This window comes from Elephantulus edwardii, unplaced genomic scaffold (genome assembly GCF_000299155.1).
Source record: "Elephantulus edwardii isolate Elephantulus edwardi_28Jun2011 unplaced genomic scaffold, EleEdw1.0 scaffold00263, whole genome shotgun sequence".
In the NCBI taxonomy this organism is placed as follows: Eukaryota; Metazoa; Chordata; class Mammalia; order Macroscelidea; family Macroscelididae; genus Elephantulus; species Elephantulus edwardii.
This window is the reverse complement of record NW_006400013.1, coordinates 1,330,299-1,341,664: the sequence shown is the minus strand read 5'-3', so window position 1 is coordinate 1,341,664 and position 11,366 is coordinate 1,330,299. Positions and strand designations below refer to the sequence as shown.

The 11,366-nt window shown below is 49.0% G+C and overlaps 1 protein-coding gene across 7 annotated transcripts in view; it reads right to left on the bottom strand.

The window, feature by feature from the left end:
* Positions 1-6,462, bottom strand: part of TPM1 (tropomyosin 1 (alpha)) — a 29,901-nt gene extending 23,439 nt beyond the window's left edge. For 3 of the 7 annotated variants that reach the window (XM_006899596.1, XM_006899598.1, XM_006899597.1), the window contains exons 1-2: positions 6,140-6,253; positions 4,917-5,042 (exon numbers count right to left, since the gene is read on the bottom strand). In XM_006899596.1, the coding sequence (XP_006899658.1) occupies positions 4,917-5,042; positions 6,140-6,253 (240 nt within the window). Of the gene's footprint in view, positions 1-4,916; positions 5,043-5,237; positions 5,364-6,139 lie in introns of all 7 variants that reach the window. The other 4 variants (XM_006899599.1, XM_006899600.1, XM_006899594.1 and 1 more) reach the window with 3 other exon arrangements.
* Between the last annotated feature and the right edge of the window lie 4,904 nt (positions 6,463-11,366).

The window sequence follows — 11,366 nt, the reverse complement described above, 5'->3', positions numbered from 1 at the left end:
ACTGCAGGCGGGCGGGGCGCGCACCGCGGACCCCGGGAATTGGCCAGTCGCCGCAGGCACTGCGCATGCTCACGGGTGCGGGGCTGCCCCCGGGGGCGGAGGGCGTGGGGGAGGCAGCGCAGGGGACCGCGGCCGGGGCACCTGGAGGGGTGGCTGCTGCTGGGGGAGAGGTCACCAGAAAAGAGATTTCACTTCGACTCCCAGCGTCCTCTCTTAACGCCTGAGTGACCCTTGTTAGCGGGCTTGGTTGCTAAGGGCGATGGCGCCGCCTGCTGTCCGCCGCAGCGCTCAGCTAGCTCAGAGTTTAAATTTCCCCAAGCCCAGTAGAGAGAAAAGCAAAAGGTTTAGGGGGCAGAATGAACCACAAACTTACTGTTCCGGGTTTGTAAAGACTCCCAGAACTCAGAATCCTAACAGCAACTCCCACCTCCCGCTCATTAAGTGAAAAGCACGAACATATATAGTATAATGGTTCAACCTCCTGTTTCAATTCAGTTAGTTTCAATTCAAGTCTATTCTAGGTTTAACTTTGTAGTTTCCCCACTGTGTAAGTGGGCAAATAACTTGATTTCTCTTTTTAAAGGTTAAAATTAGCATTTCCCTATAGGACAGCTGTGAGGATTATGAAATAATGTAAAACGTTTGAAACAATACCTTGCACCTAGTTAATAACTAACTCAGAGGGCATCTATAACCAATAAATAAGGGACTGTCTTAAGACTATGGGTGGCGCAAATAGTTACAAGCTTGATCACTCACCTAAAGGCTGATGGTTCTAGCCTAATGGTGGTGATAATCTATAACACCTAATAAGAAAGGCATGGCAATCTAGTTCCAAAGGATCACAGCCACTGAAAACCATAGAGTGTAATTATATTTTAAAATCCTCGGGAAGCCATATTGTTGTTGCGTAAAGTGGAGTCAGAACTGACTCCACAGGTGGGTTTTCAAAGGTAGTAAATAGCAGGAGAGGAGATTACCCATCTTTCTCCCAAGAAGCAGTTGGTGGATTTGAACCATGTGCCCTCGGCATAGCACAGCTTTTTACCTCAGAGCTCCCTCCCTCCACAGAGCTCACGGGAAGCCATGTGGTTGTTATGGGGTGCCTATGATAGCTCTGAATGCTGCTCTATCCTGAGCCAATCTCCCTGTCACCTACGCACCTGCTCCTACTATCCCAGTCACTCTGTCAAATCCATCTCATGGGTAGGAATCAAATGAGCACCTAGTTTGGTTTTGGTCTTAAGAGGCAGGGAAGGCAATCTCTCTGGGTGGGGCTCACTTTTCTGTCAAAAAAACTATAGCACACTAAGAACCAAATAGATTTCATTCTGAAGTTATAACCTCTGGTTTTAGATTTTCTGGAAGCTGACTGATTCTGGACCCACCTGGGATGAGACTCCATGGAAGGCTACCGAATCCTTTGAGCTGCCTCCGACAGCTGGATGGATGAAAGCCACCAGTGGACCATCTTGGGAACCATCTTCTGCAAACTCTCCCTTGGGTTACATTTTAAACTGCCTTCTTAGTCTCAGGGCTTTCTTTCCTAAGCGTTCTCACATACAGCCTTTCAAGTCCATTTCCAAAGATTTCAGTTTAGGATTAATGAAGTAAAAGGAACACATGCCTGACAAAGCTTCCTTCTCCTCAGCCTTAACAATGCATCTCTTTGCTTTCCTGACGCATTTTCTTTGGCATTCTCACAGCTTCCACTGAGACTCCTGGACTCCAACAAGCGCCAGCAGGAGCCCTCACATCCTGTAGGTGGAGCCACTCGCTTTATTTCCATTCCGTTTATCTGGGCCGACCCGGCTGTTATTACTGATCCTCCCTAAACTCTCAGACTGTGGGTTTCCAATATTGACGGTATGGGGAGTGAGGGTCTGGGGTATTCCGGAAGAGCCAGGAAAGCTGCCGGACACATGCAAATATCTTAAGTCTGCCAACTAGTGACTTAATATCCTGCTTTGTGTGCACCTGGGAAGGTCAGTTTCAGGTGAGTTCATTTTCAGACTGATGTCATTATACAAGTGTTTAGGACAGTCCTCAACCTTGCCTGCATACTGGAATCATCTAGGCATTTAAAAATACCGATGCCTGGGCTCCAACCCCGAAAGAGTCAGATTTAATTAGTCTGGAGTACAGCCAATGATTTAGGTTTTGCAAACTCTCCGGGTGGTTCTGCTTGGATGGAGAATCACACCGGTGACCTAGTGCGTCAAGAGTTGTGGCTGCCATTGTAAAGGCTGACAGTTTGTATCTGCCAGCTGCTCTGCAGGAGATAGATGGGACATCTATGCAATTTACAGCCTCTGAACATTCACACACTGGAGGATCATCTATGAGCTGTTTCTGACTCAACAACATATAACAGCAACAACAGTTTACCAGGCAAAGATTACAAGCGGTTTCAAACACTCAGATATTGTAAATATCAGATAGCTTATACTTCTTGGGGAAGAAGTAGGGAGCCAGAGAGGAGATGGATCTTGCAGTCAGACTACATGGATGGGACAATTACAATAACAAATTCAGAATAAAACAGTCTGGTAGTCTACCACCTGAATTATAGTCTTTTAGGTTAAGGAGGAAGAAAGGCCTGGCAGTCACTGAGAAGTCCCTGAAAACCCTGTGGCTCACAACAGCTGAAGCCAATTGTGCTCAGGGTTATACCCTGAGTGGGGGCAACATAGTGGCAGCTAACACAGGCTGAAAGAGGCCATTTCTGGAAAAGCATTTGTAAAGTATGCTGGTAAACTAGCTGGAGATAATCTCTACCAACATCTGTCTCTTCCTCTTTGTATCTTTATTTTTACTATTCAGGAATCATTCTACATTAGAATGTCACTAAAGATTTCATCAATATTCTTACAGGCCCCAAATAACCCAAAGTTACTTAAAGGGGAAAAATATCCCTATACTACCAAAAAAAAGTACACCCCATTTAGGGACAGTTTTTGAGAGTAAAAAGAATCATATTTCAAGAACCTCCCTCCCCTGAGAGCCCCGCCCCTAAGGCTTTAAATAGCCTCTTTTCTCCTCAGCCCCACCCCATTCCAACACTCCCTTAAACTAGACTTTTCAAAAAAGACCTGATTGCACTACGTAGTTACTGTAATTATTATCTTTTTTCCCCCCTTAAGAATTATAGTAGCATTTTTCTCCTTCACTTGCCTTCAGTCTCACTAGGCTATTTTCAAATTCTCTGCATTCTTTTCCTTATAAGGAATATCTCTCCTGGATCTATCAAGCACTTTTAAAAAAAAAAAGCAACATTAACGTCTTGCTGGAGACGTTAATTTTGGGGAGACAGGCATCCTCGATTTACCATAAACAGAGCAGACATCTGATCTCCATTACACAAAACAGGCCCAGAACTAGATTTGTGTTTTGGGTTTTTTGTTTGTTTCTTTTTCTAAAGCCAGGTATTTATAACTTAAATGCTTTTACTAAATCATTTTCTTTCAAGGACCCTTTCCCAGGAACCTTGATTTTTTACAGAAGATTTCTTGATCAAGTTCTAAATGACTTGTGTCTGGATTTCTCATTTATACAGCACATCCAGAAATATATTTCTAGCCTCTCATGTGACACACAAAATGTCCTGATTTCAAGACCCCAGGCCCTCCTGGTGATAGGCATTTTACTTTCCTAACCAAATATTTCTGCTCTTGCCTTTAATGGATCAACTCCTGGACATCACTTTTCCTGATGCTCATAAATTCTTAAAATATTACTAATTCCCAAAGAATTCTTGCCTACTTAAGCCCCCAGGCTTAAATGGTTTCTAACAGCGCGAAAAGTCTATCCTTTGGAAAGCTAATACTTGGCTTGACTTTTTGTGGCAGATGAGGCAAGTGCTTCAGTTAAAAAGATTCCACTGGGCCCTGGACAAAGTGCTTGTCTGAGCTTCAACAGCCTGTGCATCACCCCTGAAACTATGTGGGGGCTGTCCCAGGGCTGACAGGTGGGGGTGGGGCGGGCAGGAGGGGCAGGGGGCAGCCAGCTCACTATACCATATAAAGCACTGAGCTATATATAACTTGCAGCTTACTTTCTGGATCTAGTGCCCTCAGACTGCAGACCCAAGCAAGTATCATCTTTCCAGCAGATTTTACATGCTAGGTTAAGGCTTCCTTCTTGAGATAGGGAGCACCTCTGGTGGCAAAGTGGTTATATGCTCAGCTGCCACACAAATGGTTGCTGGCTCAAACCCACAGATGAGTCACTCCAAGGGGAGAGCTTTAATCCATAAAGACTACAGCTTAAACCCTATGGAGCAGTTCTACTGTTCTCTAGATGCTTATGATTAGGAGTCAGAGTCAACTTGATGACAACTGGTTTAGAGTCTTGGGTATACAGGTAGGAAGCCTCAAGTCTCTGGGCTCCACCATCAAGCTCAGTCTTCTGGCTAAAAGTACTGCCATGTAATTATTCAGAAGCCACCAGGCCCACTGTACCCTGACTTGACCTACCTCCCCAAACCAGGCCTTCCCACTCACCAGAGATAGTAAAAGGAGGGGGGGGGGGAAATAAAATGAAGGAGCTCAAACATTGTCTGCACAAACCTTCCAGATGATATCATAGGGTTTTTCAGCCACCAGGAGGCCAAGGTTCACCACCGAAGTCCAATTTTAGCAGCTCTATTCTCCCAGCTTCTCCACCCCACCCACCTCCACCCCCACCCCCAGGTGGGGAAAGAAGAGGGAGAAAAAGAGATAGAAATGGATGAAACATGAACGAGTTTGTGCGTAGCAGTTGCAGGCGGCAGCCATGCTCTGGGCCATGGCAGGGACGTGTGCAGGTGTCCAGCAGGAAGAGGGGACCCTCTTCCACTGCTCTCTGGCCTCTGCGGTGACCCCGGGACGGGGGCACGAGGGCAGGAGGTGCGGGAGGCATTGTGTTCGTGCACTTACGTCGGTGGCCTTTTTCTCTGCCAGCTCGAGCTTCTCCTGGGCATCTTTGAGAGCCTCGGAGTATTTGTCCAGTTCATCTTCAGTGCCCTTGAGCTTCTTTTGCAGCGACACCAGCTCATCTTCCAGCTGGGAGTTGGCCGTGATGTGGGGGGTGGGGGTGGGGGTGCAGCAGGCAGCGTGATCCCGCAGGGGAGGGGTGTGGGTGCACAGAACCAGAAGGACAGGGACAGCGGGAGAGAGACAGGGAGAGAGGGGGGGGGGAGAGAGAGAGAAGACAGATAGATTAGCGATTCGTGTGCGCGCCGCGCCGCGCCCCGGTACCTTGGCGGCGGTCTCGTCGGCGGCCAGGAGGCTGTCCTCCGCCTTGTGCAGCTCCTCCAGCACCCGGTCCCGCTCGTCCTCCGACGCCCGCAGCAGCTTCTCCTTGGCCGAGATGTCCTCCTCGAGCTGGGGGGCAGCGGCGAGCGGGCGCGGACGGCCGGCGCGGACCGGGTGTCAGACACACACACACACAATACACAACACACGGAAGCCGGATTGGCTGGGGCTCCTCGGGCTGCGAGCGCAGCCGAGTTGGGGGTTCCAGGGCCATCGGGGGATCCTCCTGTTGTTCCCCCGCGGGAACCCCACCCTGGCCCGCCCAGCACCCCCCCCCCCCACCTCCCGGGTGAGTCCTGCCAAGTTCTCAGTGGACTTAAGGTCACAGAACTCGGGGGCACAGAGAAACGCCCCTGTATCCTCCATCCTGTTCCATCTTTGTTCTTTGGAGAAGACCCCAAGAGCCCCTCCTCTGCCCTCAAATCTTCATCTCAGTGCTAGGTCCTCTAGCATCCACTCAGAAGTCCGGACGAACTCCCTACACTTTCAGAACAGGCACCCTTCGTCCTGTCCTTCCCTCAGATGTCCCAGGCTAGGGTCACTTGACCCCCCGCCACACCACCCTCTGTCCCAGGTCCAAAATAAGATCCCCAATCTTGAGAATCAATTGCCTTGAGGACTTGCGCGCGATGAGAATGAGAGAAGGGAAGTTTGCTCAAAAGAGACAAAAAAGTTAGAATGAGGCCTCGCCTCGCTCTGCCCCTTCTCTTCCCAATCACGCATCCCTCACCACCCCTGGAGGGGTATCCCCGAACCCCGGGGGGCGGACTGACAGGAAAGGGGCGCCAGGCCCAGCTCGGAGCCCCGGCTGGCCGAGCGCGGGCGCCCAGGGCGCGCAGACAGACCTGCTTGCTGCGGTCCTCCGCCGCCTTCTTATCCGCCTCCGCCTGCTCAGCTCGATCCAAGGCGTTCTCCTTGTCGAGCTTGAGCATTTGCATCTTCTTCTTGATGGCGTCCATGGTGGCGGTGGCAAGGGGCCCCTGGGCTGCGGCGGGCGAGGGGGCGCGGCGCGGGCGCGGAGCGGCGAGACGAGGGCGCGGACGGGCGGCTGAGGCGGAGTGCGAGGTCCGAGAGGCCGGCGGCTCCCTGATAAGTACTTTCCCAAGGGGGCGACCGCATTCCTCAAGACAGCCAATACTTTTTTGGAAAAGCTTTTTCCTCCGGCCCCCTTTCCCCCTCTCCTCCCTCCGCCCAGTCCCCTCCCCCCTCCTCCCGCCGGGACCGCTCGCCCATTCGCTGCCGCCTGCCGGCCTCCCAGTTGACGGTAGATATGACTATATATGGGGACCCAGGCGGCTGCCGGACGAGGCCGCCCTGTTTCCAAACCTGCGCGCCAGAGAGCAGGCTCCCGGGCCTCGTTGGGACCCAGCCTCTGCCCTCTGCACTCTGTGCTGCCTTCTCTGGCCATTAGGGTATCAGGCGCGCCGCTTTGAGCTGTGGGAAGTTACTAGGGGTACGAGCCAGACAGTGGGAATGCCTCTCCTTCTGGAACAGTCAGACTCCGGTGCGCTCGGCAGAAGGGTCCCCAGCAACCGCCGCACCCCGCGCAGAGGCTTGAGGTCTCCCGGCACCAGCCCAGCGCCTCCGCGGGCGGCTCCTAGCTCGCCAGGTGGCATCCAGGGCCCTCTCGCTCTAGAAACTCCAGCAGAGCAGAAAAAAGAGAGAGCAGAGAAGAAGGCTGGGGGTTGGAGGGGAATCTTGCTGGTGCGCGTCAGAAACCCGGGGCACACGCAAGAACGGCATGTGGAACTTGTCTTCTGCGTGCCCTTCTGTCGGAGGGGAGAGAAAGACAAATACTTGGGGGCTCAGGACTCTACTGACTTCAGGATCGAATGGGTCTAGCTGGTTGGGTGGCAGTAGGAGTTTAGGGGGACGCAGAATTTAGCGTGGCCTTTTGTCTCTGTCACCAGCCACTTAGTGAACTTGGCAAGTAATAGCCTCTGCAGCAATTTATTCACCCATAAATCCTAATGTCCGATAACCCAACTTTTAAATGACTTTTCTTGCACGGATATTAAGGAGTTTGGCTCTTTTCAACCTCAGGAGCCAGACTATCACGAGCATGGGACGTATGTCATCCAGCTAAGTCACTTTATCCACAGCCCTAAGGAGCCCCCGAAGAAGCAACAGACCCAGGTCCTCTGGGTGAGCTAGGCTGACAAGGCAGAAAGGCCTCCCCTCCCCACGCTCCAGTTAACTCCTCCTACCTTGCTATTTCCAGAGCTGGGTTGGTGGGAGGAAAAGAGGGGCAGGCCAATGCCTTGGTTGAATCGGAACTGGTGAGGGTCTTGTGAGTAGTTTTCAGAGAATAATTCACAATCTGTACTATAAGGTTACTGAATATTCCCCGGACGGCATCCGAGCAGATTAGGCAGGCCAAACAACTTGTAAATCCTTCAGGGAACGATCGAGTTCCCCTGTGGGATTTTATCAGGTTTCTTCCACTAACTCAACTGTCTAGGAAAGAAAAGACACACTGACCCAACCTTCAGAGCATTAGATTTGTGTGCACAGGGGCTACTGGCCCAGACATTCATCAAAGTCCTTTGTTCGTCATGTATCACCCGGCCTGTGGGCCTGTGGTCGACGTTCACACATATCGACTGCAGGGAGCTGATTCCCCAGCACCAAGCGGGGCAGGGACTCAGGAGTTAGAGGCTGAGCCAAGCCCGCCTGGTGATATCCTTGTAAAGTGTCCTTGGCCATGTTCCAATCTCTCTAAATCTGTTTTCTCCACTGTAAAGCAGGGTTAGAAATTCTTCTTCCTTCAGTTTATTATAGGGATGAAAATGAAACAAACGAAAGCCATTTTCTCTGTTACTGTTTTTGTTAAGATGCAGTCCAGTATGACTCAACCACTCTATGTGCAGCTGACCTGAACACTGGCCTTTCCTGTTCCATCCTCATCATCTGTAACACACTAGAGCTCATTGCCGAAGTCACCATGTCAATTCATCTCTTTGGGGGTCTTCCTTTCCTTCGCTGACCCTCCATCTTTTTAAGCATGATGTCCCTTTCCAAGGAATATTCTCACCCGCTACCTGTCCAAAGTACAAAAGACGAAGCCTCAACATCTTGCCAAGGAGTGCTCTGGCTGCACCTTCTCCAAGACAGATCTATGTGCTCTTCTGGCCATCCATGGGATATTCAGTACTCTTCTCCAGCACTACCACTCAAGGGCATCAATTCTTCTGTCATCCTTATTTATTGTCCAGCTCTCTGATGTGCATGAAAAGGAACTGTGTCATTGTTAGGTGCCGTCGAGTATGACTCATAGTGACCCTGTGAACAACTGATCTGAACACTGTCCTATCCTGTAGCATCCTCACAATCTCTGACACACTCAAGCCCAGTAAGGAGCACTAGCACATGGCAAATGCAAATCCACTGCTATCAAGTCGATGCTGACCTACAGGAGATGGCCCATCTTTCTCTCTAGGAGCTGCTGGGGGATCATCACCTCAGGAGATGCATAGTCTTTTGGTTATCCACCAGAGGCCCTAAGCACATGGCAAGTGCTCAGTAAATGTGACTGCTGAATGGCTGTGGGGAAATAATTTCCTCTCTCTGGGCCTCAGTTTTGTCATCTGTAAAATGAAGCAACTGAACTAGAGAAACTCCTTGAAGAACTATGGATTACTGATTCCCCCCTTCCCTATTATATAGAAGAGCAATGATGTCAGTCTGGAGACTAAGGTGCACCTGATCCAGGCCATGGTCCTTGCAATTATGTACTATGCATCAGAAAGCTGGACAATGACTAGGGATGATAGAAGGAGAATTGATGCCTTTGAGCTGTGGTGTTGGAGAAGAATATTAATATATCATGGACTGCTAGGAGAACAAAAAGTTCATTCTAAAAAAAAAAAGTTCATGCTAGAGGGTGAAACCAGGCAATCCTTGGAGGCAAGGATTTTGAAGCTCCACCTCATGTACTTTGGGCGTGTTGCAAGGAGGGATCAATCCTCGGGGAAGGATATCATATTTGGGCGAGTGGAGGGACAGAAAAGGAGAGGAAAACCCTCAACAAGATGGATTGAATCAGAGACTGGGGTAATGGGGATAGGTTGTCAGAGACAATAATATTGGCTCAGGATAGAGCAGGGTTCAGAGCTATGAGTTATAGACCACTTGATGGTACATAACAACAACAATAACAACAACATTATATGTAACATGAGTGAAGAGAGGGCTGGTGGCACAGTGTGGAGGCAGTTGCTTCTAAACCAAAAACGGCAACTGTCTGGTGGTTTGAATCCCTAGCTGCTTCTCAGGAGAAGGATGGCCAGTCTCCTCCCATGCTATTTTTAGCTGCTGAAAACCCACTAGAGAGTCAGCTGTGAGTCAATTCTGACTCCATCACAAAGATTTTTCAGTTTTGAACATAAGTGAAGAACTCATTAAATGGTTCTTAAATGAAATAGACAATTCTTTCAACATGTTCAAATGAGTACCTGCTTTATGGCAGGCAGGCAGGCAGGCAGGCAGGCACTGGTTTCTGGGACTCAAACATTAGGACGACATATCCTTGCTCTCCAGGTGTTTAGTATAAGCAGGACTGAGAATTCAGAGAAAGAGGCAGTGATAACCAGGTTGGAACAGACAGAAAATGCGTTGAAGGAATGATGACTTTTTAAAATAGTTTGAGGATTGTTAGCAGTTATATAGAAGGAAGGAAAATAATATGGGCCATGGAAAGATGATTTTTTTTGGATGAGTTGATACATAAGACTTGGAAAGATCTGTTGGGCCATCTGGTGAATGAAGGACCTTGAGTTTCTTCAGACACAGGTGTTGGAGCTTTATTGTGTGATTTGAGGACATCCTTCTCTCTCCACTTCTTCCTACCCCATTCACAAGTGGTTGAATTTAGAAGCAGAAGTCTGTGATGTTTATAAGCGGAAGAGCTTTATAAAGCTGCAAAGACCCAATTCTCTTTGTACCATGCCATTGATCACTAGATTGAGGACTTAACAACAGCAGGTCCCTGGATTTAGTCTTCTCCATTTTTCATCCTGGGTGAGACTCTGATCCTTGAATAGCCTAGTAGACAACCGGGCCACCCCAGCTTTATGGACAATACCAACTATGATCTCCCTGTCATAGAAGACTAGCCAGCCAGTTACCATCAAGTCAATTCTGATACATGGCAACCCCATCTACTGCAGATTTGAACTATGTTTCTTAGTATTTTACAAACTGACCATCTGGAAGCAGATATCCAGGCTATTCTTCTGAATGCCTCTAGGTTGGCTCAAATGGTGAAGATTTCAATTAGTCACTTACTCACTCACTTACTGCCACTGAGTCAGAACTAACTCATAGCTAATCCTCCAATATGCTTTTAGAGGCTGTAAATCGCATGGCAGAACATTGCCCATCTAACTCCCTCAGAGCAGCTAGTAAATTTGAACTGTTTGCCTTTGGGTTGGCAGTGCAACTCCTTACCCACTAAGCCACCAGAGTTCCCTTTCACTTAGTAGCAGTGTAGCAATTGTTTATTCCTCCCAGATGCTCCTTTATCAAGGACTGTTGTTGTTATGTACTGTCGAGTTCGAACCAACTCACAGCTGACCTCCCAATGGGTTTTCATAGACTATAAATAGCACCTGGCCCACTGACTGGAAGAGATCTACATTTGTTCCATTCCAAAGAAAAGTGATCCAACAGAGTGTGAAAATTATCAAACAGTATCATTGATATCACATGCAAGCAAGATTCTGCCGAAGATTATCCAAAAATGACTGGAACAGCACATCAACAGAGAACTGCCTGAAGTGCAGGCTGGATTTAGAAGAGGCTATGGCACAAGGGATATTATAGCTAATGCCAAATGGATCTTGGCTGAAAGCAGAGAGTACCAGAGGAATGTCTATGCTTCATTGACTATGCAAAGGCATTTGACTGCATGGATCACAACAAACTGGCTGACTCTGAGAAGAATGGGAATCCCAGAACATTTGACCGTGCTAATGTGAAACCTATACTTGAACCAAGAGGCAGTCGTCAGAACAGAGCAGGGCAACACTGCATGGTTCAAAATTGGGAAGGGTGTACGCCAGGGATGTGTCC